The 25968-nt window shown below is 50.8% G+C and overlaps 8 protein-coding genes across 8 annotated transcripts; 7 read left to right on the top strand and 1 right to left on the bottom strand.

The window, feature by feature from the left end:
• Window positions 1–1723: 1723 nt before the first annotated feature.
• tdiE-4 (putative methyltransferase tdiE) lies at window positions 1724–3744 on the top strand (the record flags this gene model as incomplete). Its single annotated transcript, XM_032024633.2, has 12 exons — window positions 1724–1822; window positions 1916–1966; window positions 2070–2160; window positions 2255–2277; window positions 2366–2384; window positions 2485–2613; window positions 2791–2813; window positions 2887–2924; window positions 2999–3136; window positions 3189–3451; window positions 3506–3662; window positions 3714–3744. The coding sequence occupies 12 exons, from the start codon at window positions 1724–1726 to the stop codon at window positions 3742–3744; spliced, it is 1062 nt and encodes a 353-aa protein (XP_031878753.2).
• A 650-nt stretch (window positions 3745–4394) lies between these two features.
• Window positions 4395–5470, top strand: Ank3-1-1 (Ankyrin-3; the record flags this gene model as incomplete). Its single annotated transcript, XM_066153461.1, has 2 exons — window positions 4395–4444; window positions 4477–5470. The coding sequence occupies 2 exons, from the start codon at window positions 4395–4397 to the stop codon at window positions 5468–5470; spliced, it is 1044 nt and encodes a 347-aa protein (XP_066007341.1).
• Window positions 5471–6693: 1223 nt separating this feature from the next.
• dotC-2 (Efflux pump dotC) lies at window positions 6694–8821 on the top strand (the record flags this gene model as incomplete). Its single annotated transcript, XM_032024636.1, has 5 exons — window positions 6694–7403; window positions 7475–7500; window positions 7554–8488; window positions 8579–8756; window positions 8808–8821. 5 exons carry the CDS (start codon window positions 6694–6696, stop codon window positions 8819–8821), a joined length of 1863 nt encoding a protein of 620 aa, XP_031878669.1.
• A 2290-nt stretch (window positions 8822–11111) lies between these two features.
• On the top strand, window positions 11112–12733 carry CGGC5_v016104 (uncharacterized protein; the record flags this gene model as incomplete). The annotated part of the gene is made up of 3 exons (XM_066153462.1): window positions 11112–11759; window positions 11811–11969; window positions 12026–12733. The coding sequence occupies 3 exons, from the start codon at window positions 11112–11114 to the stop codon at window positions 12731–12733; spliced, it is 1515 nt and encodes a 504-aa protein (XP_066007342.1).
• Window positions 12734–12869: 136 nt separating this feature from the next.
• On the top strand, window positions 12870–13345 carry CGGC5_v016105 (putative glutathione-dependent formaldehyde-activating enzyme; the record flags this gene model as incomplete). Its single annotated transcript, XM_032024638.1, has 2 exons — window positions 12870–12935; window positions 12995–13345. 2 exons carry the CDS (start codon window positions 12870–12872, stop codon window positions 13343–13345), a joined length of 417 nt encoding a protein of 138 aa, XP_031878667.1.
• Window positions 13346–14043: 698 nt separating this feature from the next.
• Window positions 14044–14877, top strand: CGGC5_v016106 (uncharacterized protein; the record flags this gene model as incomplete). Its single annotated transcript, XM_032024639.1, has 1 exon — window positions 14044–14877. One exon carries the CDS (start codon window positions 14044–14046, stop codon window positions 14875–14877), a length of 834 nt encoding a protein of 277 aa, XP_031878666.1.
• An 8431-nt stretch (window positions 14878–23308) lies between these two features.
• Window positions 23309–23604, top strand: CGGC5_v016107 (uncharacterized protein; the record flags this gene model as incomplete). The annotated part of the gene is made up of 2 exons (XM_032024641.1): window positions 23309–23530; window positions 23584–23604. The coding sequence occupies 2 exons, from the start codon at window positions 23309–23311 to the stop codon at window positions 23602–23604; spliced, it is 243 nt and encodes an 80-aa protein (XP_031878758.1).
• A 674-nt stretch (window positions 23605–24278) lies between these two features.
• sle1 (N-acetylmuramoyl-L-alanine amidase sle1) lies at window positions 24279–24710 on the bottom strand (the record flags this gene model as incomplete). The annotated part of the gene is made up of 1 exon (XM_032024642.1): window positions 24279–24710. The coding sequence occupies one exon, from the start codon at window positions 24708–24710 to the stop codon at window positions 24279–24281; it is 432 nt and encodes a 143-aa protein (XP_031878671.1).
• Between the last annotated feature and the right edge of the window lie 1258 nt (window positions 24711–25968).

Here is a 25968-nt window from a genome sequence, read left to right on the forward strand (position 1 = left end):
ACCAGGGCTCCAGTTCGTCGAGACCAGCAATACGGGCAGATCATTTTAAAAGATCCATGAGGACGGGGGGGGGGGAAGGGAGGGATTGATAGGGGTTCAGCTGTCCGTGCTTCACGGCGGGTGACTTGGTGCAAGATTCCGGGTTGCCATCGTGAATTTTTTCTGGACATGGACTCTGTGGCCAGCCGCTGCTGCGCTGCCCCCATCACACCTCAACGTCAGAGCACAATGTCACTTCATCTTTCGCGCTATCTGGCCGCCACGATGGATGCAGGTAAGCTTGCTTTGCGTGCCCAGCCTTTTGGCGGCGGTGATGTGCTGCCGCGTGCGTGTGTTGAGTGGAGGTGGTGGTGTATGTGTGTGTCTGGTGGTGTATGGGTCATGGTGGTGTGTGGTTTGTTTGTTTTTTCTTCACAGCCAGCTGCAGCCAACCTGATACGTTGGAGTCCAGACCCTCTCTCGCCCCTTCCAGTGACATGCGTTCATCTGTGTGCAATGTCTGTGATGGGCCTCATATCGTCGTCGTGGACACACACACACAACCACACCGTCCACACAGAGACAGACGCACAAGACCTTAGACAGGAGGAAGATCAGGTAGGGGGCGACGACTGGGTCGCAAAGGGGGGCCATCCTGGGTCCATGCGGCTACCCGCAACGGCACATCGGCGAGGTGGATATGGGCCAATGGTTCCCACTGCCGCCTTGCTTATTTCGCATAGGGACGCCCGGTTCGCAAAACGTCCAAAGGTCCATAAACAGCAAACCGAAGTCCTCTTACTCAACGGGTCTCTGCAGATTACCGCACTCTACAAACCTTACGAAGCCATGTCTTCGGGGGTCGTCGGGGGCGGGCGGACAGCGCCAGCACACCGGTTGACTCCTGTCATGGACCCCATGGATGCTCAATTACGCCACTCACACAACCGCTTTGTGGGGGGGCACACTGCCTTTTTGACGGCTGCTTGCCTTGTAGCTCCCCGGCTTAGTGTGTGATGATGCAAGTTGACACCTGCCGGACCGCGGCGCGGCGGAGCGGGGAGGGGGGCGGCCATGGAAGAAGGACACGGCCTGTTTTTCTGGGTGTTCGGGGAGGACCCGACGGAGGGAAAAACTTGGGCCATCTCTCTCTTCTGGTGTTGGATGCACAATCGGTGATGTATGATGGACAATGATGGAGGGCGCTGCGGCCACCAACGGCCCCCAGGGGCGGTTTGAACTCTGATCGACGGGCGACAGGACGTTTGAGAGCAGACACACTTTTTCTTGATTCTTGCTTCTTCTTTACCCCGTTCAGTCATTGGGGTCCGTTGGTCTCCCCCGCGGAGACAGACACACTCACACACTCACACACTCACACGCTGCAGTTGCCCGAATGCCCGGACGCTTTATTGGGCTGAAGCAGTGTGTCTTGGTTATGCCTGAGCATCCGCGTGGGCACTACCCCTTCGCCGAGGTCCAAGAACCAACCGGCCCTCCAAAAGAAAAAGTTCCAAAAAAGTCCCCAAAAAGCAACGACGATTAGGCGATAGTGTCTCTGCGATCGTTTCTTGTCATCGTCCCCCGTTTTCTTATTCCCGCGCATGCACCTCTTTTTGTTTCGCTCTTCGACTCCCACGTACGACTAATCAACTCGCCGTTGGATCATCAGGTCATCGGGCAATCATCTCGTTCTTCCAGTTTTTCTGTCGTTTTCCTGTTTTCTTCTGCCGAGAGTTGAGTGATGGCGAGTTCGGGGGCGGCGGGGTCGGATGCGGGCGCGGGTGCGGGTGTGCATCCGGCAGCACCAGCGGCGGCCGCCACGGCGCCTTTGGAGGCGGATGTGAGTATGGAAGATGTCGCTGTTGGGCTTCCCCACCACCCTATGCGTGGCTTTTTTTGGTCAACTTCTGGGCTGATCACTTTTTGGGGGCAGGTTGGTGATGATGAAAATGACGGCGGCGATGCAGATTCCGCCATGGGGGAGGTAAGGAACTTTGCCGCCCGCGGCCGCCCGAGCCCCTCTCTCAGTCGCATTACGTGTCTATTCGGAAATTCGGATACTGACATTCGGTTTTCTTGTTTTGGAGTCTGTGCTTGGGTCTTCAATGTCAATGACCAGCAGCATCATGCGATATCGCGAAGAGAACGGGAGGACCTATCACTCATTCCGAGAAGGCAGTGAGTTATTCGTATTCATCTGTCATAACCCCTTCATAGCCCATCTGCCGAAAATTGTGCCAAAACTGACGGGGCCCCCCTTCCCAATTTCCAGGATATGTCTTACCCAACGACGCGGTAAGTAGCCACAATTCTGTTCCAAGCGAAGGGAGCCGAGGCCACGGAACCCGAGAGAAGGATAATTGCCCGTTGACGCCCGAGTCAGGTTGAAAACGACAGACTAGGTCAGCCAGACCCCTTGGCGGGAAAAAGCCGATCGCAAGATTGTTAGACATTTTGGAGTTAGCGCTGACGCTTTCATACGTGTGTGAGGGAAAAAAACAGACCTCCAACATCACCTGTACACCCTCACGTTTGATAACCAGTTGTTTACGTGTCCGGCCGGCCGGGACAAGCCGCTCCGCCGGGTACTAGATGCAGGAACGGGGACGGGGATATGGGCCATGGACCTTGGTACGAAAAATGGGCACTCAGCCACCCTCTCTCGCTGTCTTTCGCCCTGGGCCCACTTCACTTCGCTTCCTTCGATTCGCTTCCAACTTCCTTCGTTCTCTGGCTGGGGCCTTGGCTTTTTTATTTCCCGGATGTTGAGGGCTGACCTTTTGTGGCTTGCGCTGGGTTTGACTGCAGCCGACGAGCATCCAGAGACTCTTGTGAGTTCATGCTGTGTTCAGCTTCCCACGCAAGGGGGGTTGGGTTGATTTTCATGTGGCTTACGGGAGATAGATTACCGGCGTGGACTTGAGTCCGATCCAGCCAGTATTGTCAGTATTGATGACTGCATAGCCAATCTGCTAGCGTCGCAGGAGCTAATGCATGCATGACGCCAAAACAACAGTGTTCCACCGAATGTCACATTCTACGTCGATGACCTAGAAGACGAATGGACATATTCCTACAAGTTCGACTTCATATACGGCAGAATGCTAACAGGCTCGATCGCCGACTGGCCGAGGTTTATACGGCAAAGCTTCGAGTGCGTCCTCCGGGGGGGACTGCGGGTTTCTCGTATGGCTGACGCGCCCCAGATTTCTTGAGCCCGGTGGGTGGTTGGAGCTGTCAGATATCCTACTCGATCTGAAAGGTGACGACGGCACCGTAACACCCGCATGCGCCGCTCAGAAATGGGCGACGCACATGCTCGAGGCAGCGGCGGTTTGGAAGAGGCCGCTCGATAGTTGCAAGTTTTACAGAGAACAGCTTGCCGCAGCCGGATTCAAGAACATCAAGCAAGAGATCTACAAATGGCCGTCGAACCCGTGGCCGAAAGACCCAAAGTACAAAGAGCTAGGTAGGAGTAATCTCAAAGAAAAAATAGTTCTGATCCAAACTAATGCGGCTTTAGGTATGTGGACATATGAGAACCTTGGAAACGGCCTTTCGGGATTGAGCCTAGCATTATTTACGAGAGCACTCGGCTGGTCGCCAGCACAGCTTGAAGTGTTCCTGGCGGAGGCGAGAAAGGATATGAGGGACAAGTCGATACATGGATGGTGGCCAATGTGAGTGTGGTAATTGACGTTTGAGTGTGTCACATGGCTAATGGGTCTTAGATATGTTGTGTATGGTCAGAAGCCTGGTTAAATACAACCTCTTCGCCCCGCTCCATCTTACAGACTAGTCTAAATTAAATAGAAGGTTTCTCTGCATCGCTGCCAAGATGATACTTCGCGCTTGGCTAGGTTTCTCTTCCTGCTTCGTCAACTTAAACTAGAATTGTTATGTTACCTGTAGACCATGTTAACTACTGGGTTACTCCGACGGAGATATTTACCAGGAGATTGCCTAAGTATCACATGTCTGGGCGGCTATATTTCCTCTGTACTTGGTAACTTTAATGAGGATAATGAGAGTGGACGACAACGGTGGACGACGACGGTGGACGACGACGGTGGACGACGACGGTGGACGACGACGGTGAAAGACGACAACGGCAACGACAATAGTAACGATATTAGCGACCATACCAACAACGACGATGACGGTAAGGTAGAGTATAGCCGCGGAAGATAGTCGCTTGGACTGTGAACAGAGAAACCCCTTAGCTCTATGACTGTGGACACACCTTTTGGACTACTATATAACTCTGTCGGGGAAGTAAGTATGCGAGGGCCAGGATGGCCTACGCTTCACGGAGAAACCTCTATGGCCACCTATGGGGTATATTAAGCGGAGCGAGTCGCCAGCGGGCAGCTCCTTCTTCACACCAACACCTTACTCCCTTCGACATCAAAATGACGAGTCTTCAGCATATGCCCGGCGAGATCATCTGTTTGATTGCAGAGTTTGTTTTATCCCTGACCTTGACACGACCAGTCCGTACGACGATGGGATCACGGTAAGAAGTAAGTACCGCGCTGATGGCACGTTTGACCACTGGCAAGATATTGTCGACTTGTCACAGACTTGTAAAGACCTCTACAAGCATGTTCAACCTCTGCTTTACAAGTGGGACAATCTTTACAATCACTCTTCAGCCTTACTGCTATCGACCAAGAACGGCAACGTGGACGGCGTTCTGAGATCGCTACAGTATGGCGCCGACACCGAGACTCCAGACTATACTCAACGCCAGAATACCAAACCATTTAAAGAGGATCCGTACAGTTATGGCGTTTCATCCTCGTCGGTGGCTTTGCATTGGGCTGCGATCGGTGCTAGCGCTAAGATTGTTGACGCCCTGGTCAATCACGGCGTCAATGCCGACGCCCGCTGCACGCTGAGCACCCGAGCTGACGGAGCAAAGGTTCGGTTCGTGCACGATCAGTTCGCTCTCTTTTCATACTGTACGCAGGATAAAAACTGGCTGCTCCAAACATACACACGTCGACGCCTTGCGAGACCACTTGGCGTGAACGCTCTCTTCTTCGCAATCAAATCGTCTCTACCTGGCAAGGACGCTGCAGCCTCTTCAGCCAACAGACTAATTCTTTTCAAAAAATTGATGGAGTCTGGATCATCTCCGGTAGTCCGCACCTATGATGGGCTTCACGCCCTTCACGTAGCAGCTGTCTATGGACTGGAAAACATCACGGACTACCTGCTTGCAGAGGGGCATTGCGATCCCAACGTGACTGACGACAAAGGGGACACCGCATTGCATTATATAGGCCAAAACCTCGAGAGCTTCCGGACAGAGGCTGTTATCCAACGACTGCAAGAAGCTGGGGCGGACATCAACGCCCCGAATAGGGAAAATATGACCCCTTTGGACCTGGCTGTTCGCCGCGATCTTTCTAACACTGCCTTGTATCTCCTAAGGCACGGGGCACAATGGCGTCCAAAAACAATCGACTACTACTACAGCTAGTTATTACGGCTCCGAAAGTTATTTTCGTTACGATATTGGAAACAACGGACTGGCCCCGCCCAATGTGGAAGGCTACGAATCTGATGTGCCCGAACCATGGTAGTTAGCATGCTGTTTGGACGACGAGAACGAAAACAAGAACAATGGGGATAGACAGGGACGAGAGACAGAGACGACAGACAGGGACGACAGACAGAGACGACAGACAGGAACGACAGGAACGACAGGAACAACAGGCATAATAGGGATAAGAAAGTCACCAAGATAAATTTAACTATCAGACTAAATAGAGATGCCTAGTTACCCATCTGTTTGGCTGGAAGTATCCGCCTAGTCAGCAAGACTTAGTAAGTGTAAGGCTCTAGTATTTAGTGTTACTGTGAACGCAAAATAATAAAAATAATAACAATAATATAGAAGCGCACAATGATATTATTGTTCAAGTTGATAAAGCAGGAAAGAGAAGCCCAGCCACCCGTGAGGTGTAACGAACCAGAATTTCATTCAAAACCCACCCAGATAGACTTTTATGGCTTGCAAGGGCCATTCACGACAAAACGCAGCATGGCTAGCAACGTGGGTAGCTGGTGCAGGAACCGAAAAGTGTTCGTTTCTCGCAATCTTCATCACGCCGTATTTGTGAGCTTTTCTCATCAAGACGTACTGCGTTTTATTTGCATCTCATTCTGTTTGCTACCTGTCCCTTGCCAATTCAGTTCTTACAAAGGGCAACCTTGACACCCCCGCGCGTTTTGCAATACTGCATTAAAACACAAAGGTCGCGGTGGCGGGAGTCCAAGCCGACCTAACTGCTAGCCACATACCGTTTCTTCATGCGTCAATAACATACGTGCTTGTAACGCATCCAAAAGCTGACTTCCATTCTCTAGCTATACCGTGACCGCCGCCAGCCAGCAATGGTCTTTCGAAATTGTGCCTGTGGACGTTCCAGGTAACAATGTGCGTAAGCACAATGCTGCCAAGCATCCTTTAGAGCCTTGGATAGTACCAAGCGCCAATCATGTTCGCGTTATCTCTTGCTGCCTTCGAATTGTCGTCGGCCAAGCCAATTTTCCGAGACCGATTTCGTCTGACAGCGTCACACCACTATTTGACAAAGGTCCCTTTACATCCCCGTTTGATCCGGTGCTTGCTAATAAACCATCGAGGTCTTCGCTCCATGCTCTCCATGATTCTCACTTCACATCGCAATTAAGGTCATCATGTCGTTAGGACTCGCTGCAATGTATCCCGAGGGAACTGGCGACAGAATCGGGATTTCTTCGCGTTTGCAACCAGATGGAGACGAGATACAAGCTCCTGTCCCTTTACCCGCACCAAAATTCCCGCCGAAGGCCTCTCCTCATGAAACAACGACGAACCAAACCTCCAACCATTTTACTGATGCGCATCCTGATCTGCCACCGGACGACGACCCCAATACCGATATGCCAAGACTCTCAGGGACGACCATTGCTCTGACTATGGCGTCGCTCTGCCTATCAGTCGCCCTCTCAGCGCTGGATATGACTATTGTGACCACGGCTATTCCAAACATCGTGGCATCTCTCGATTCGGTCGCTGGGTACATCTGGGTAGGCTCGGCCTTCATCCTCGGCTTCACCGCCGTGACGCCCATCTGGGGTTCCGTCGCAGACCTCTGGGGGCGGAAGCCAATCATTCTTTTGGCTCTGACGATTTTCCTGGTCGGAAGTCTACTTTGCGCGCTCGCGCCTCATATGGACGCCCTTATTGCCGGCCGCGCCGTTCAAGGAGTCGGCGCTTCCGGTATGGGTGTCATGGTCAATACCATTATCTGCGACATGTTCTCGCTTCGCGACCGCGGGTTGTATCTCGCCATCACCTCCATCATTTGGGCCATCGGTAGTGCGGTAGGTCCCGTACTGGGCGGTGTCTTTGCAACAAGACTGGAGTAGGTCCCGCCCCTGTCACTCAAGCAGGCGCTGCAAGCAAGATATCGTTCGCTGACTGTCCTTTTGCTAGTTGGCGATGGTGTTTCTGGATTAATCGTGAGTAAATCTGCATGTGTCAATTAGAGCATGAAGACTGATTGACAATCAAGTACCGATCGGCGGAGTGGTCTTCGTCGTTCTTTTCTTCTTTCTCGACCTTCCATCCCCCAACACTTCCGTCGCAGCCGGACTCAAGGCAATTGACTGGACAGGCAGTTTGTTTTGCATGGGTGGATCACTGATGGTCCTTCTCGCGCTGGACTTTGGCGACGTCACGCACCCCTGGTCTTCCGCGACGGTCATCTGTCTCATCGTCTTCGGCCTTGTTGCCATTGGCATCTTTCTCATGAATGAGTGGAAGCTCGCCGCCAATCCCGTGCTTCCCTTACGGCTGCTGTCAAGCTGTTCGAAAGCGGCTGCATACTTCGTCTTCGCCTTCAACGCTTTCGTCTTCATCGGGATCACGTACTATCTGCCTTTGTATTCACAGGCGGTGTTGGGCGTCGACGCGCTGACATCCGGGCTGTACCTGCTGCCACTAATAGTCTCCTGCTCGTTATCTGCGGCTTGCGCAGGGGTGTTCATCCAAAAGACTGGTCGTTACCGGGTGCTGATGTACGCAGCGCAGGTTCTCCTGACACTAGGCACCGGGCTCTTGATCAACCTCGAGTTCGAACGCAACCTAGCAAAGCTCTTTGTATTCCAGATCCTCACCGGCGTTGGCGTCGGGCTCAACATTGAAGCTCCCGTCCTGGCGGCTCAGGCTGCAACCACAGTACGCGACACAGCTGCCGTGCTGGCAACAATGAGCTTCCTGCGCTCCATCGCGACAGCCATCTCTGTCGTTGTTGGTGGTGTCATCTTCCAAAACCAGATGAAGGCAGGGAACTCAGCCTTAGTTGACCAAATTGGTCACGATCTAGCAAGTCGGTTCGACGGGGATAACGCTTCGGCTCATGTGGAAGAAATTGGGCTACTTTCGACAGACCAGCAGGTACCTGTGAGACAGGCCTACTTTGGAGCACTGAGGACGGTATGGATTATGGTAAGTGGTTGCTAGGTGCATCAGGTCCACTTGAGCGTGAAGTGCTTCGAGAACCCTGACAAGTCCTCCGTTGCTAACATTGTGCAACAGTATGTCGCCTTTGCGGGGTTAGCAACGGTGCTGAACCTGCTCGTGTCTGAATATCATCTGAGTGACGAGAGAAACGCGGTCGTTCTCGGTGTCGACAGGGGAAATCCTGGCCCGTCGGACCAACCAGGTCGAGAGGTCGACATACCTCTGGAGACATCAGGTCGGCAACGCGATGAGAGTCAGCAGCATACCCTGAGGAACAGAAGAGCATGATAGCTAAGTGTGATAGAGGTACTGACTTGAATCGCCTGCGCTATAGTGTAAGCTCATGTAGGCGGCTTGATCCCACCCTGTCGGTCTACCCGCCTAGTCAGAACTAAAATGGCTTTACAAATTCGATTGTCTTGAAAACTTAGAGGCAAGCTGCAGTACGTGTGCATAGCAAACCGTGACCGAAAAGGATGCATGATTAGGCCCACTAGAAAGGTCGTTGTTTTCTTAGGGAAGATTCCTTTTCACGCAAGCTCCACATGATCCATATGTCCTGCCGAGACCTCCTATCTATGCTTCCTACGTTTCCTATCTTTGCTTCGATTATCACCATTGTCACCATCGCCGTGATATCGCATCGTCTATACTGTCGTCGTCTATCATCGATACTATTTTCTTTACTACTGTTGTCCTGACAGAAGTGAGTTAGGGATCACTGCCCGAGTAGTCAACTGACACTGCCTGGCTAGCAAAACTCTTCGTATTGTATCACCCCGCAAATAGAGATCACGATCCCATTATGCCACGACTGTCAGATCAAGATGACGGCGTCGAGAAACCAACTCCTGACATTCTTTCCCTTCCGGCAGACGTCTTTCTCCTAGTCACCGACGCTATTCTTGAGGCCGAGACGCTTGATATGAACCAGGGTGTGGGGAAAGGCCTTACTATATATCACCACATCAAATTCTTCGGCAAAGGTGAATTTTGGTGGCAGTCATCGGATCAGGTGGAGTTGAATTGGGGCGCGTTCGACAGATGGAGAGATCTAGCACGCTTCGGAGCGACTTGCAAGACGCTCTATTCGATGGTGACCCCCATATTGTATCGATCTGATACAAAGTACAACTACTCCTCTGCGTTGATGATATCTGCAAGGAAGGGCGTACTGAGTGGAGTTCTTAGGTCTCTGGAGTACGGAAAGGCTGACCCGAACATGGAAGATCACACTTTGTTCTTCCACTGGGCTCGGGTACACGGAGTATCCCAGAAGCTCCCGCCACTGAAGATTTCGAGGGAATGCATCTTACCTTCCCTTACCGGTTTGCATCTTGCATGCTTCAATGATCATCCCGAAATTGTCGACACACTTTTGAATCACCAAGCTGATATTAACGAAAGGGCCCACGCATGGTGTACGAGAGAGACTGGTGGACCTTACCGTCCATATGACCAGTATGGTGTGTTCGGGGTCACAAAATGGGAATTTCTCGCCGACAAACAGACGAAAAGTTTAATGCCTCTGTTCGGAGCGAATGCGCTCTTTTTCGCGCTCAAGGCAACTCAGTACAGCTGTGACTGTTCCGGTAAGGAGATATCTGAACACAAACCGTGGTGTTTTTTCTGTGCTAACGGTTGTAAAGGATGCACAAAATGGGCCTCCATGGAAGGACCCAGAGGTATCAAGGGAGATACTATCACGCATAATGCAAAGGCTGTCATGAAAGCTTCCCATACATGGGATATCGGCACGGTAATACGCCTTTGCCAAGCTGGATGCGACCTGATCACAAGGGAGTACGGAAATTTACATGCCTTACATCAGGCATGTGCTTATGGTCTCTTCGAAATAGCAGAATACCTGATCGGTGGTTTGCACGTTGACGCGAATGTCCGGGATAACAATGGACTCACTCCGTTACACTATATGGCGATAAATCAAGAATTATTGTGGGAAGATATTGACTTACATGAGGTTGATGTTGATCAAATGGAGAGAACATTTTTTTTCTCCTCCTCGCTTCTGGCGCAGACGTCAACGCCAAAACTAACTCGGGTGTCACAGCCATTCAAGACGCGTTGAGATCACCTGACGGCTTACATTTGGCGTGTTTGCTGCTGTGGAACTGATGCAAATGGGACCCCGAGTACGAGGCTATCTTGGATAGGAATCGTCGCGCACACGAGGAAGATAAAAGAGAGATTAGGAGGACGCTGAGATATATCAGGATCAATGGTCCAGTCAAAGGGTATAGATTTTTGGCCGATGAAGGCCAAGACGCTTGAGTGAAGCAGGTGCCCCTGGTTGAAGTTCTTTCAACTAGGCGAGAGGGATTGTGGAAGGAAACAAGTATATTGTAGCTCGAATAAATTGGCGCATACGATGTCACTACTGCTCGGTATTGGTTTTTGACAAAGCCAATGAAGAATGAGATTCTTTACTACCTAGCTTTGTACCCTGTAGGTGCGTGTCCGAGTGTCTTTGTCAAGTTCGCTGGTCATAATTTGGAGAGGATTAGTAATCCTACTATGACATTCTTTGCGATAGGCCTCCCCGCGACGGTAGCTTCAACTGCTTGTTTTGTTCATAACAAGTGCGAATATGGCATATAGAGGACGAGTATCCAGGGGATGCCTCAATTGTAAGGAGGGTAGAGTCAAGGTAGGAATATTCGGCTTGCTCAAGTTTCCTCTTGTCGCTCCATGCTTACAGCCCCCCGACCAGTGCGACGAGGAGAAACCAGCATGTTCACGGTGCCGACGCCTCAAGTACGTCTGCCCCGGCTACCCAGACCAGTGGACCCTAGTCCTTCGCCAGCAGGACGCACACGCCAAGGAGCATGTTCGAAAGAGAGTAGAGAGGGCTCAGAGGCGTCGAGCTGAGGCTGGTGGAGGTCAGCTCCAAGGGAGAAACACCACTTCACCGCCGCCGGCCTGGACGCCATTTGTCGGCCCTGAGACGCCCAGTGTCTACAAATTCTTCACTGACTACACCTCGAGGTCTGGCATTGCTTACCTCACATCTTTGAAAGACTGCTATGCATTGCAGCCTGCTTCGTGTCTTGCCAACGCCATTCACGCCGCAGCGCTGGCCAGCGTGGCCCGCCAGCGCTCCGAAGTCGGGCTAATGGATCGCGCGCGGTTGACATATGGAAAGGCGATACGCGAAGTGAATAGGGCAATCCAGGATGAGGTTATGGTAAGAAATGACTCGGTGCTCGTTTCGCTGTTTGTCATGGGTTTCTTTCAGGTATGGGGCTGCAGAATGTCCCTTGCTCACATTGTTCACAAGACTCTACAGGTGATCGCGGCAGAGTTTGCTCCAGACCCTAACCCGACTTCTGAGCCGGGGTGTCATCCCCACGCTCGTGGGGCGCTGGCGTTACTTCGCTATCGAGCGCAGTACCGGCTAAGCAACGCGCTGGATTGCACTCTACTTGTGATATTCCAGCATCTCAGGGTATTATTGTCTCATTCCACTCAAACGACCGGTCACTCTGCTTACTAGAATATCAGCTGGCAGACCTCTTCACGACATCCTACATGATCCCTCCCCTCTGGTCCGAACTTGAAGCGTTCATCAACTCTCTTGGCTGGGGTTCTTTGCTGGATCCCTTGGTTCGACGAGCCGTAGACCTTAAAATCCGTTTCATGTCCGCAACATTAGGGAAGGCCTCTGATTCTGTCACAGGCATTGTCAGATCAGGCGTTTTGGTGACTCAAGACCTCCAAGATGCTGCCAACAGCATAACCTTCGACCCCAAGTTCGATGGTCCGCCGCCCGCCGTGTTCAATGCCCTCATTAGCATCTCGAGCGCCACCCACGCCGCTGTCGCAAGATGCCTCTATCTGACAGTCCGACTACACATCTTTGAAATAATCTCAAAAGCAACCAGTGACTCATTCGACGACATGAGCGTGCATCTCGACCATCAGCAGCTGCTAAGCATGCCAGCTGCTGCACCTTCTCTAGTGAATGAACTAGGCAAGGCGCTCGGCTGTGATGGGGGGTCGACCCAGGACGGCCCAGGCGTGGGTATGCTAGTCTTTTCACTCCTCTGGCCGATGACGGCCATGCTTCAGTCTAATCTGGTTGACGAGTACAGTAAAGGCTGGGTCGCGTGGAGGCTTCGGGAGCTCGGAGCCGCCTGTGGATTTGGCCTCGCGGAAACTATCGTCTCACAGATGATGCCTAGTGTCGCTCAAATTGAATCAGCTACATGAAAGGCTCCTTGGAGTAAAATCAAGCCCATTCACCTGGAACGTAGTATTAGGTCGATCATTCTCATCTCTCCCAGTCTCACCATTTTACCAATATCTCTTTTCTGTGATCTCTTTCCGAATCCAAACTGCACCGACCATGACATCTGGAACTTGTCTCTGTGGGGCCGCCAAGGTCACCGTCAAGGGCGATCCGTTAGCCGTTGTAAGTGGATAGCTTCCAACCGAATCGCTGAATCTGCAAAGCTCACACAGACTACCTAGGCAATGTGTCACTGTCTCGACTGTCGCAAGACCTCTGGCAGTGCCTTTGCCATCAACTGGGTTGTTCCAGCCAGTCAGTTGTCGGTCACTGATGGGGCCAGTCTCAAGGAGTTCACCGCTCCCGCGCTCAGCGGCAACCCGGTCACCAATCACTTCTGTGGCTCCTGCGGCACGACGCTATGGCGAGACGGACCAAAGACGCAGGGGATTTGCTATGTCAAGGCCGGCATCTTGGACGATTCAAATGTTGTGAACATGAAAAAGCCGTCTGCTGAGATCTTTACGACGAGGAGGATCGAGTGGATGAAGCCGATGGAGGGTGCCCTTCAGAAGAAAGAGCTGGTGGAATGAGATGACCTTCATCTCAGAGTTTCTGGCCGACAGAGGGCGGGAGCATTAGCTTAGGTAGTTAGGCATTGTCTGGTTACTGCTGTTGAACATTGGTGGGAGTTTCATAGCAGCAAATCTAATGACTTCTGCCTCTCCGGTTCCAATTTTGTAAAGCTGGTTGCAACTACTCCTACTTATTGAGACTATGCCTGGGCGCTGAAGTCGATTTTCGCTCACTCATTCGGCTTGTAGTGAGTGATGAAGTAGAAACGGGATATGTAGTCAATTCACTGTGATGCTTGACGAAGGTCAGTATCAGTGACCCACTGTTACGGTGCTGGATCGTCCAGAAAGGATGTCACCGAACAAGAACCCTTGCGATTCCATGAGAATTCACCGTGATGAGAACTTTCCCAGACCTGATCTGGTTCTTTTCCCAAAATAACGACACTACTTAAAAAACTATTTAGTTTCTCCCTTATCACAACGCAGGGTAATCCCACTCACTTGCAATCCTTTCCGGCGAAGACAAAACCAACATGGCTCACTGTAACCGATTCCCAAGAAGGGCCACCGAAGAATATAAAGTCGCGAGAGCCACGAAAGCTGCCAGACGGGCTGCCTCCAAAAAGGCACAGAAAGCATCAAGAGGCTCTAAAACCCCCGAAGCAAACCTCCGATGCATGCCACCCGAATTGGTACCGGAAATAGTCGACAAAATGCTCGAAGAGTACCCTCTGGGTGGCTATACGAAGTATGAAAAGATTAGCGTTGGATGGTATGAATCACAAAACTATTTGAGCTTCAAAGGTGTCAGAGACGCCATACACCTTGGCGCCACGTGCAGGAAAATGCACACAATCATCGCCCCCTTTATCCTCGAACATGACAAGAAAGTCAACTTCTCTTCAGCACTACTGCTTTCAGTTAAGAAGGGGTCAATGGAAGGGGTCATCAGAGCTCTGAGCCATGGGCAGGACATCAATACAGCTGATCGAACGTTGTTCGACATTTTCATCATGGACAGTGATGGGTATGATTACTACACTGAGTATTGGAGAATCCCGATTTTCTCTACTCTCACGTCTTTGCATTGGGCTTCTTTCTATGGAAACGAGGAGCTCGTCACATATCTTCTTGCAAACGGCGCGGACTTTCAACAGCGAGCCGACCTCGGATCTCAACATAGCCTCGAAACGTATGAATCTGGCGATCAGTGGGAGTCCGAGACCCTCCACTGGAGCCATTCGCATCGAGCTATGATGACTGCCACAAAAGAGCAATATGCTGCATTTCCGATATATAGCGACCTCGAGATCCCAATTGGAGCCAATGCGCTATTCTTTGCTTTGAAGGGCAGCCCGAGTCCGATTCATCGTACGAAGTGGGATGCGTCGACATTCAAAGAGGATGACCTTTTAGTCACCGAAGACGAAAGTGGCTGTCGTCTTGCAATTACGAAACGTTTGATTCGGGCAGGCTCGTCTCTCATCACCTGCGAGGCAACCAAATTTCACGCTCTGCACCAAGCTGCAGCTTATCGTGATATTTGAAATCGCGAGGTTTTTGATGGATGAGCTTCACGTGGATCCAAATGTTCGAGATACAGATAACGAAACGCCACTCCACGTTCTTGCCAGAAATTTTTCACATGGCCCATACAACCGCACAGCCCAGATGGTAGAGCTTCTACTGGAGAGAGTAGCAGACACGAACCTGAAAGATTCGAATGGCCTGACACCGGAAGAGATAGGCCTGACACCGGATGTGATAAGCCTATGGACTCCTGCCGTCTGATGGGGTTTCCGAAAACGCGAAGTGCCCTACGGCCATATCGCTGGGCTCACGAATATTCCCGTCAGGAATGGACCCATACCGATCGCCGCCGGGCCGACCGGCATGCTCGATTGGCACAGTGGGTGATATCCGGGGGTCCAAGCGGCGCCGTGCTGCGCCGGCTGACGAACGTTCCGGGTAGGTAGGGTAAGCATGAAGGACACTACCGCCGACGGACGACGACGACATCGGTGACGATAAGGACACCACCAATACTTTTCAACTTTTTTTTGGTTTTCTAGTTTTAAGTGTAATCAACCTGTACGCCCCGTCTATCCAGCAGCCTCTTCTTTTTTTCTTTTCTTTCTCACGAACTTTCTGGTGCTACCAAACCACACTAGACCGCTTGTTGCACGCCCGTCAAGTTCATTTTGGCCCGAAAAGCTGAAAGCAGAGCGACTGTTGCTTGACGGCAGGGTGGCTTTGGGAAGCTGCACCTTGTTCATCGAACTCAAATTTCTCTTCTTCTTTTTCTTTTCTCTTTCCAAGTTTTGTCTTTGACGCCTGGTTTCGAAAGCTTCCTCCAGTTGTTATGCATCCCCTCTTTCAGACATTTCTAGTATGCTTGAGTGACGATACACTTACGATGTGAGAATTGGCACGCCTTCTGAGCTGCATTTAGTGAGATTGCCCCTTTGCTACATGGCAATTTCTAGCCTCCAAAGTGAAACTACCTACAAGATGGATCATGCCGAGAAATGTACTCAATTATCAGGAAGGAACAGAACAGCTGAGAGAATTCCCATGTGTTCAATACCAATACACACCATGAGATATTTCGCACAATTGTGGTAATGTATCACAGGAAGGTGGCCAAAAGCAAGCACCACTTCGCAGCCATGCAGGTGGGAATTCCATGTATGTTTGCACTTGGCAGGTGATCTTTACCCGTGTGGGCCAGCATGGGGATGCCAAACACTCAGTGTAGCCGCCAACCAACCTTTGGGGCTCCTGAAGCGATTGGATCCAGCTAGGTTACCAAGCCCACGCTCATGCAATCGAACATATCTTGGGTGGTTTAGGCAGTGGAGACGTTCTGAGTTGCGGCTCGTCTTGTTTGGCGAGTTGGTTTTGGTCATCCCACCCTAATCTGTTTCCAGTGTACCCAGAGCAGCATGTGCTCCTAGATCTCCTTCACATCATATCATCGGAAAAGCATCTAGTACGCGATCATGCATAAAAACTCATCCGTCGAACTAACTCCAATTCAAGGCTACTTTTGCGGCGCGCGGTGTGCAGTGTCAAAGTTGCAGTGGAACACAACGCCATGATCCGAGACAACGCAACTTTTCCAGGCTTCATCTATCGTTTCTCCAGCCGCAAAAAACGACCAAGTAAGTTTTCCCGTGAGAGGTGCTTTTGCCGCCCTCCTCCATCTCCTGGCGTTGCAAACCGCGGGGCCGTTGCTGTGCACTCATTGGTAACTCGACAACGGGAAGCTTCCGCGTGGCCAAAAGCTTTCTCACCGTTGATGACAGGCACAATCTAGCGGATGGACTAGTAAAGTGCACTGCCGTTAGATCAACAACCACACTGCGATTACCCGCGAGGCGGTGCAGGTCGACCAAGCGGTGAAGTACTAGATGCCAATCGCTGTTTTCAGAACGCCAGATGCCCAAACTGACTGCTCATATCTAGCATTTTGCATCAATGCACTTCGGCATAAAATGCACCAATCTCAGGATGTCTAAGGTCTTACACAAGCAGTTCTTAGCTTATGCAACGCACAAACTACGCGAGGCGCTGTGATCAAGGTACGTGATCCTCTAAAAGCGGGGTTGACCACAAAATCCTCTGTATCGAGTAATTTGATGGGTCCTTCCACAAGGTCACGAAGCGTATGGGGAGCCTGGATGGACTATTGTACATCGAATTGTTCAATCATGGGCTCTCTGTTGCTCGAATGATAAGTTCTGCCACGGCACAAGAAAGCAAATGTTGCCCAGGAATAACCATGTGCTGTGGCACTGAATGGTGAAGCCAGTTTCCAGCGAGACCTCCGGAGCAAGTGGCTCTCATGCCAGCCGCCGCCCTTGTTGTATCACCCATCGCCCTCAATCGCGCTTACCCGACCTGCGTGCGCGTCTAGTACTCTTCTCGTGATACCTGCGTCTAGCAACAGGCGAAGGTTTTTGCCGAGCACAGAGGTGGACACATTCATGTCTTGACCGGAGCGCGCCAATGATTAGTCATGCTTCCGATATGGAGGTTCACCACAGTGGTCACAATTGGAAACTTGCCTTCAGGGTTCTTTGTGACCTTGAAAGATGAGGCCAAATAGCAGGATGTCTACTCTGAAGCGCATCAGGACGTGAAATCTCTTTGTTGTTTCTAGAACACTCAAAACCTGGGGGGAGGGAAAAGCGGCCATGACCGGATTTCCATCAAGCTCGAGCCGCTTGGACCAGAAACGATGTTTTTTCTCAATGCGGGGTCTGTAAACACCGCAGAAGCCTATGGAGACAAATGTGCAATTATTACTATCACGATCTGGCTAGCAGATTTTTGTAGGGCATGTTGGTTGGATTTAACGACACATGATATGGCTCCTGCTTTCTGGTCTGTTTTCCGCACTCAGACGCCCATAGGAATTGGTGCCAGAGCGTCCAGTCCCGCAAGCCATCAGGGGTGTCAGGGCGCGCGCAAGGGTCATCTGCAATCCACTGCCAAACCCGTGTTCGAGCGGGAAAGTCCCATATGAAATGAAATCCGTTGTGGCGCCAGATTTTTTTACAAGAGAATCATGAGTTGTATTCGTCTCGATTTTTCCCGTTTTTGTTTGCTGCAATTCAGTTGGGCCTGCTTGGGGGACGGGGGAGTCATTCAGCAAGACCCACCTGTACCATTTTCTTGGACGTAAGAACACCGGAATGTGACGACTTGAACCCTTCACCTTCTTCTCCCCACTGGCTTTCCACAGGGAATTTTAACGTATTACACCACAGTCGTATCATACAATAATCAACATGGATGAACTGCACAGGTCAAGACTGACATACTAGTCAAGCCTGTGCAGTCTGGATCTTGTCGAAGTGGGACCCTGCCGGTCACAGAACGAAGGCCGCCCATTGGTTAGATCAGCGTTCCCTCCCATCCAGCGCAATTAGCCTGCGACAGCAACCTCAATTGCGGCGGGACGACAACTTCAATCGCGACGCAGGAGACGACCAGTTTCGTTATTTGCAGCGCGATGGCCACAGAAGACTTCATTGTGCGTTGGCGTTCATTTCAGCGCGTGCGAAATCAAAAATGCTCGCTAAGCTGAGCTTGCGCGTCGGCGCACACTTGGCTCCGATGTAAACACCAGAACCCAACCCGGTTTGTAGAATTTATAACATAACATAATTCGCCCAGATAAATCGAAGTACTTGCTATATGTTATCAAATTGGGGCATCGGTTGGTTCACTGTGTGAACCGGCTCAAACTAGCATAAAACCAGAATGCCTCCCTGCAGCAACAACTTTTACTATTACGAAGTCACTCCTCAAAGGCGGATACTCTTCTAACCAACTAGATACATCTGAAGGCCATAGTTTTCTGGTCTTGATGTCTTTTAGGCATCATTTCCTGGTCAGCACCATAAGGATTAAGCCTCATACGACTTTGTCTGGTTGCTAGACAGATAATGGCGTGATGAGACTGCGACCATTAGTCTTATTGGCTTTTATCTACCCTTTAGATAGTTCTCACCTGAGAATGAATTTATCGACGCTGCTTATGCAGTAATGATAAAGCCTTGAAACATGCTACTGCATTACAGTGAGATACCTTGATATCACTTGCTGCGCATTAGATGTAGACGTATTCCCCATCAAGGTGGAGCTCGACAGATTTTTCAGTCGTATAAGCAAACTTCGTTCCTTTATAATTAATGGAGAAAGAACTACGTTGTCAACCACAACATCAACTGAGAAGAATCCATACAACCCATGTAACCCCAAATCTGTTCTAACCAGGGCTTTATTCTATCTTGATCTCAATCTTCAATTTACAGGAGAACTCCTCCCGATGGATAGACCGTCATGTCCTGTGGCTTTCGACAAGTGTTCCATACACCAGTCCGACGAGCACCAACACTTGAAAGCTTGTCTAATGACCCTACCAACGGAGCTCATCATACTAATTACGGAAGCTCTCATTCATGCCGAAGTCTGGGGGGATTATGATGAAGCAGAATGGCATGCTCCTTATGAGTCTATCGACGACTTACCGAAGCCCTTCCCCTGTGTTAGGGCTGCCGCACGACTCGGGTCGACATGCAAGCGTCTGCGTTACATTACAGACCCCGTCATCATGGGATTCGACATCAAACACTGCTATTCATCTTCCCTTTTTCTTTCGGCAAAACGCGGTTCTGTAAGAGGTGTGGCTAGGGCCCTGGCCTATGGCGCTGACATCAACACCCCTGACCGTACAATTTTTGACTCGGAGTTCAAGGATGGTAATGGCTACGAAGCGCCAACAGTCAAGCGAATACCGACGAAATCAACCCTGACTGCTCTCCACTGGGCGGCCTTCTTCGGCCATGCAGATGTGGTGGCGTTTCTTCTGCGCAAAGGCGCTGATGTAAATGTTAGAGCCAATTTGGGCATGCAATGATGGCCGACATATTGTTCAGATCCAGATGAGTTTCCCGATCCTCTTTATGGAGGCCATCCTCAGCGCATAATGCTCTGTCCAACACAGGACGATTTTGAACCCTGGTGGAGAGGAGGCTATTATGTTTGTGATGACGCCAGATATTGGATTGGAGCAAGTCCTCTCTTCCTTGCTCTTAAAGCTGTTCAAGACACAGAAATAGAGAGTTCCTGGCGCACTTGGGTCGATTCGTGTGTAGATCCCATCGTCGAAACTGACAACAGTGGGTGCCGGTTGCGCATCGCCCGCATGCTCATCGACGCGAACGCATCTCTAATCACTCGGCTGAGGGGCTCTATTCACGCGATTCATCAGGCCTGCGCGTATCGAGACTACGAGGTAGTCCGATTTCTCGTTTGCTCGATAGGTGTGGATGTCTCGATAACAGATCGGGACGGGAACTCGGCTCTGCATTATATGGCGATGCATCTGATCTTCAGTCCACGGGTGGACCGTGACGGGTATATCATCCCGCATCCGATCGAGCGGCAAAAGCTCATTGTTCATTTGTTGCTTGACAAAGGGCTCGACTTGAACTTGAAAAATAACGGGGATTCACGGCCAAAGACATGGGGCTCGACATTATGGACGAAGGGTTGGTAGTGGAGCGTGCATCTCGCCATCGTTATCCACGTTCTAGAGCTGCAACGCCGTTGCAAATGGCTGGTAGGAATCTTGCTAGGTAAATCATTCTGAGTAAATGGTGACAGGTGATGAGCCTCTTCACCTTGGGCTTTTGGAACCCACAAGATCTGGTAGATGTGCGTTTGGCTTGTAGCCAGAATAAACTTACGGCTTTCGAACTGGTTAACGAGAGATTATGTTGAGAAGGATCAATAATTAGAGATCTAAGGGGGGCTCGGCTGCTTACAATATTCATTACATTCAATTGCAATAACCCCTACGCCCTTTTGTATTTGGCCTCTTAAGGGTCCATCCTGCTTTGTCGTCCTTCATCCCTACCCGGGCCCTTTCTGTTTATCTTCGTCCTTCGTCACCAGCGTCCTCGAAAACAGGGAGAATACAAAAGACACCTCGAGGGTTTTACAAGACATCATATCCCCCGAGAAATGGTACCATGGTTCAAATTATTCGAACCGAAGCGCCTCAGCCTTGCATGAAGGGCCTGCCGCCTGAGATCATTCTCATCATTGTCGATATCCAGGGAGGACATAATGGCGAGTACGAAACCAGCAACGCATACGACGAGAAGAAGACCATCGATACTGGCTGCGACAATATTAAATTCAATCCAGAAAACGAGGAATACAAATTGGTGACCTTATTCGACAAGCCATTCCGAGGTATTGCGGACGCATTGCATCTCGAAGGCCGAATGAATGGGATTGACGTTCACCATGAAAAACCGGACAGATTCCATACTCAGGAATTGAAAGCGACGAATATACAGAGGAGAATACAGACGAAGAGCGCCAGAGAAATGGGGAGACGGACAGCAGAGATACGGGAGTGAGTGAACGAACTCAAGAGAGACTTCGCGATGATGAGGGCAAAGGAAATAGCGAGGAACTAGAGGTATCACATCCACTGTCATATTAATCACCGATCATTTCATCAGCCCCCCAAAAAGAAAAGCGCTATACACGTTAACGATTTAAATTTCTTTCAGACGAAAGCGAATTTTGTAGTTCAATAGAACCATAGAAGATCAGGGGCCCTTCTAATCCTAAGTGGCAGAGTCTACTGACAGTCAACAGAATTAGATCATATGAAGAGTTTTGCTAGCCGGGCAGTGTCAGTTAGCGGTTCTGGCAGTGTCCACCACACACGCGTGTAATCCATATATTACCTCTAATCGCCTACACTATTATCGTCTGCTATTGTTGTCGCCGCCGCCGTCGTCGTTGTCGTCGTTGTCGTCGTTGCCTATGATCGTTATTATACTGCCCGTCTAGCAAAGCTCCTCGTGAATAGTAGACCTCGATATATATTCGGCTTACCTGCCTGAGACGGCTCTTGAGCAAGCAGGACAGCAACATCAAGAACACATTTTAGAAGTCATTACATCAAACAGCGAAGAGCTAGGATTCTTGGTCTCTTTATGCCCAAATCATGTCTACATAGTATTGTGTTTCTGTGAAGGAGTATCCTAGCGAGTTCCCACAAGTTGAAGAGCCTAAAGCTCGCAATACACGTCGAAGGCGGTATGTCGGGCCTAGTGAAGTTGTGAGCATCGCCTGACAAGCATGAACTAAGGAGGATGCTCACTGTCTTGGCTCAGGCTTTAACCACACTTGACCCAGTTTGGGCACCTTCCTCCAGGGTTGCACACCTCGGCGCAGTTTCCACTGGCAGGTCGGGGGAGTGCCGCGCATCCAGAAGCATCGGAAGTTCGGTTGCAATCACAGTAGCATGTGCCCTGTGCAACGATGGTGGCAACTTGTGCCGCGACGAGGAGAAGAGCTTGCAGACGCATTTTGAGGCTGAGGTTTGGGGATGATGTGGTCAAAGAATCAACGAAAGTCTGAAAACTTTGGATCAAAGATACTTATTGCGATAAGTACCTGAGAGAAATGAGTGTGATGAAATCGCATCAATCGAGTTGAGTCGACGGAATTTCAGCTTTTATAGATATTGTTTTGCTGGTTTTACAATCTTTGCGATTGAGTCAGTTGGATTCGTGTCTCAGAGTCTTGCTTTCTCTAGATATCTAGAAGTTGCCTATTCTGTAGAGTTTAAGCAAGTCGTTAAAGGCTGTGTAGGCTGTACAGCTTGCTGAATAATCTGGACTCGTATCGTATACGACTCCTACTAGATAACGATGAAGGCAAATGTACATCTGAGACACCGGGAAACCAATCATTACATGTTACGTCCTGTGCTGTCTGGGAAGGCCTGCGCACAGGACAGCAAGTATACCGTGACGGCTGCAGGAACTGGCACCACCCAGACACCAAAAATCCTCCTTGTTCCTGGGCCCGGTAATGGGACTGAGCTCGGAGACTTCAATCCCAGACCGGAGATCGGGCGAACCATTCCTTTGCTCGGGGACTTAAGTCTTTCGATGGGCCTTCGCGGGAGCGCCAAGTTGGAAAAAGCGGCATAGCGTATCCGTAGAGCTGTCTGTAGTTGTTTTGACGTTTGGGTAAACTTTGGGCCAAGTTGCCGATCCTAAGTAATTGGTTAGAAGTCTTTCGTATCACGCCCATACATGGTAAGTCATGTAAACTTTCTTATATTGAGCCGATGGGATAACCAACCAGCCAGCAGCCCGCCGTCTCCGAGTCAGGGGTCCGGTCCACTAACGAAAATGATGAGTATCTATGCAATCTTGCATACTCGTAAGATAGCTTGCCCTTTCGAACTGGATAGGGAAAGTAGCTAGAAACATAGGGGAACCCCGAGATCATATAACATGAGCTCTTTGTTTTCGAAATTCGGTCTTGGGAGATGGAGTAGGTTTTGTATCGAACGCAGAACCCTTACTACGTACTTAATTCCATTTTCGAAAGGTTTCATCCTCTTCCTGCAGCTTACACATCTTCAACATGTTGTTCTCAGAGATTTTCGCTGTTCTTCTTGCGTGCGCCAGTGTCGCGGCTGCGGATTGCCGGACTCAGAGCTACCGAGGCACTGTGTACAAGGACGGAACAGCGGCCGAGTGCACTGGAAGAGCAAGTGCTGTCTGTCAGCCTGGGCAGACACAGGAAAAGCTGCGGTACAGCTACGACGGGGATGTTTACAATGAGGGCAACGGTTGCGCAGTTGCGGTAAGTAACCCGAATGCTGAGTGGGGCATTATTCTGATCAGACATATCTTTAGGTCACTTGCTGCACGAAGTAATTGACATGAACGCCAGCCACCCTCGGGAGACATCTATCAAGTGCTGCGTGGATGAAGGCGCACCGACGCAACTTCACGGTTGACGCTGAAGACGAAGATGCTCACGGGAAGGGTGGTGGGATGGAGACGCAGAGGACGAGCGGATGGGTACGCAGGGGATGAAGAGTTACTATAGGCAGGAGGAGGATAACGATACAGGACATCGAGAGAGTCGACGATTGGATGAAGGGAGACAGCGATGGAAACTGTAGAAGGGAACGCAAAAGAGCTGGGGAAGATGAAGGCAAACGAGGGTGACGGAAGACAGAAGACGTAATATCAAACCTAGGGTAATACTGCGCGCTAGCAAAACATCTAGAGTCATGTGAGGGTGAACAAGCAACATAAAATAGGTCAGCGATACCCATCTATCGTGTTTCATATTGTTGTATCTGCTGAAGGAACATCTGGCTTTGTGTTGATTGTACAAACAGGACAAGATGCATTAGTTGACCCAGCATCTCGGCATGAAGCGATCAAGCAAAGGATTCTGCACAGCAAAGAAGCCTTGGGGAACATTGCACAGTCAACACAGCATGAACAGCATTATTGAAAAGAAGAGGATGTATTATCAATTAAACATCTATCCAAACTTTTTCCCTCCCTCCTTCTCTCTCCCTCTTCACTTCCTGCATCTAGTTCCAGCTGCAAGGGACCTGGATAACCCAATCCGGGTAAATCAGGTCCTTGTTCGTGATGCGCGCAGAGTTCATCTGCTGCAGCTTGTCGGCCGTCGTGCAGAAGTCGTAGGCAATGCTGTTCAGCGTGTCGCCCGACTGAATCACGTACGCGCCGTCGGTCGCGCTGTTCTTGGCGCAGTCGCGCTGGCGGCCCGCGTTGTAGTGGCACGGCACCTTGAGGTTCATGCCCGGCTTGATGCTCTGCAGGTTGTTCCACGACTTGATGACCGCGGGGGAGGTGCAGAAGTCGGCCGCGATGGCGTCGAGCGAGTCCGAGGAGGTCGTGTAGTACCAGCCCTCGGAGGCGGCGGTGTGCTTGCAGGCGCGGCGCAGGCCGAGGGTGGAGCCGAAGGTGGCGGCTAGGACGAGGAGGATGTCGGAGCGCATCTTGGCGTGTGTGTGTAAATGAGTGTGGTTTGGGGTTGAAATGAGTGTTGGTAGTTGGAGGTGGGTTGGGAAAGAAAGGGTCCTGGAGACGGAGGGCAAGAAGGATGCTCGCGATGTTTATATATATATCAGAATATTATTGAGCATGGACAGTCTTCACCCAGCAACTCCCGTCTTTCGTATTGCTTAGATAGAGGGCCTCTCATTAAAGCTTAAACCTTCAAAATGAAAGGCTTCCCGTCTGGAAAGAATGTCAACATGCGCCCGCCCGCCCCCAAAAACCGTCCCATCTTGCGATGAACCCGTCGCACGGACTGCTCCGCCTTCCAGAATGCTACTCTATTAGACTTCACGACAGCCCTACCGCTCATCTCCCGCCGGTCGGTTTCACCGTACCACAGGTGTGGGTGAGCTTGCCAACAGGTCTCATTTTTTCGCCTTGAGAATCTTGAGACGGGTTCGACGGCTCGGTGACTGCGGTTCCTGGGCCACGCTAAACGCGCGCAAGATCGTCCTCCCCGGCTGGCGCTGACTCGCTGGTTCGGGTGCCCGTGTGGGGGAGGCATCCCGGAGCGGGCGGCCGGCACTGGACGGCGGACCATCGGGCGACGACAACTTCCTCGCCAAGCGACGTGAGAGGCTGACCAGGGCTGAAGTTATGATGACCAGATGTGAAGACTCAATTCCGCTGCAGCGGCAAAGGTTCTAGAACCTCTGCGCACGCTGGGTATGCGAGGCTGTCCGAGTCAACTCGGGTAATCGGAGCAGGCGACTTACTCGCGAAGGCCGTCACCTGTGCGTGACACGGGCCGGTGTGGTGGAGCTGCAATATAACAAGCATTTGACGGTTTGACGCCAGAGTTTTTCCGGCAAATTGCATTCATGTGTTGAGTTTGAGAAGAGGTCTTTGGGGATGGGAGGACGCGTCGACTGAGATTCCGGACGGGATGAGCCGGTCTGTTCAGTGAGTGCCGCGCCGTCATGGAGATCAAACCTGCTGTTGATGCGAAAGAGCGAGTGGTGATATTGTAAGAAAAGTCGTCTTTTGTCTCGCTGGCTTTTTGTCTTCCATCCACAGATGAATTCTATTGTACAGTTATTTTTTGTCTTCATCTTGGGATCTAGCCCTGAACACCGCCAGGACCGACACATCGTCATCCCATCTAGTTATTTATACAGATGTACACCCCCAACATCCTACAAATCTCCAGCCTCCTTTGCCTGTTTTTATTTTCGGTGATCCAACCAGCGAACGCCC

This window comes from Colletotrichum fructicola, assembly GCF_000319635.2.
Source record: "Colletotrichum fructicola Nara gc5 chromosome Unknown KSG_Nara_v1_contig10, whole genome shotgun sequence".
NCBI classification, from domain to species: domain Eukaryota; kingdom Fungi; phylum Ascomycota; class Sordariomycetes; order Glomerellales; family Glomerellaceae; genus Colletotrichum; species Colletotrichum fructicola.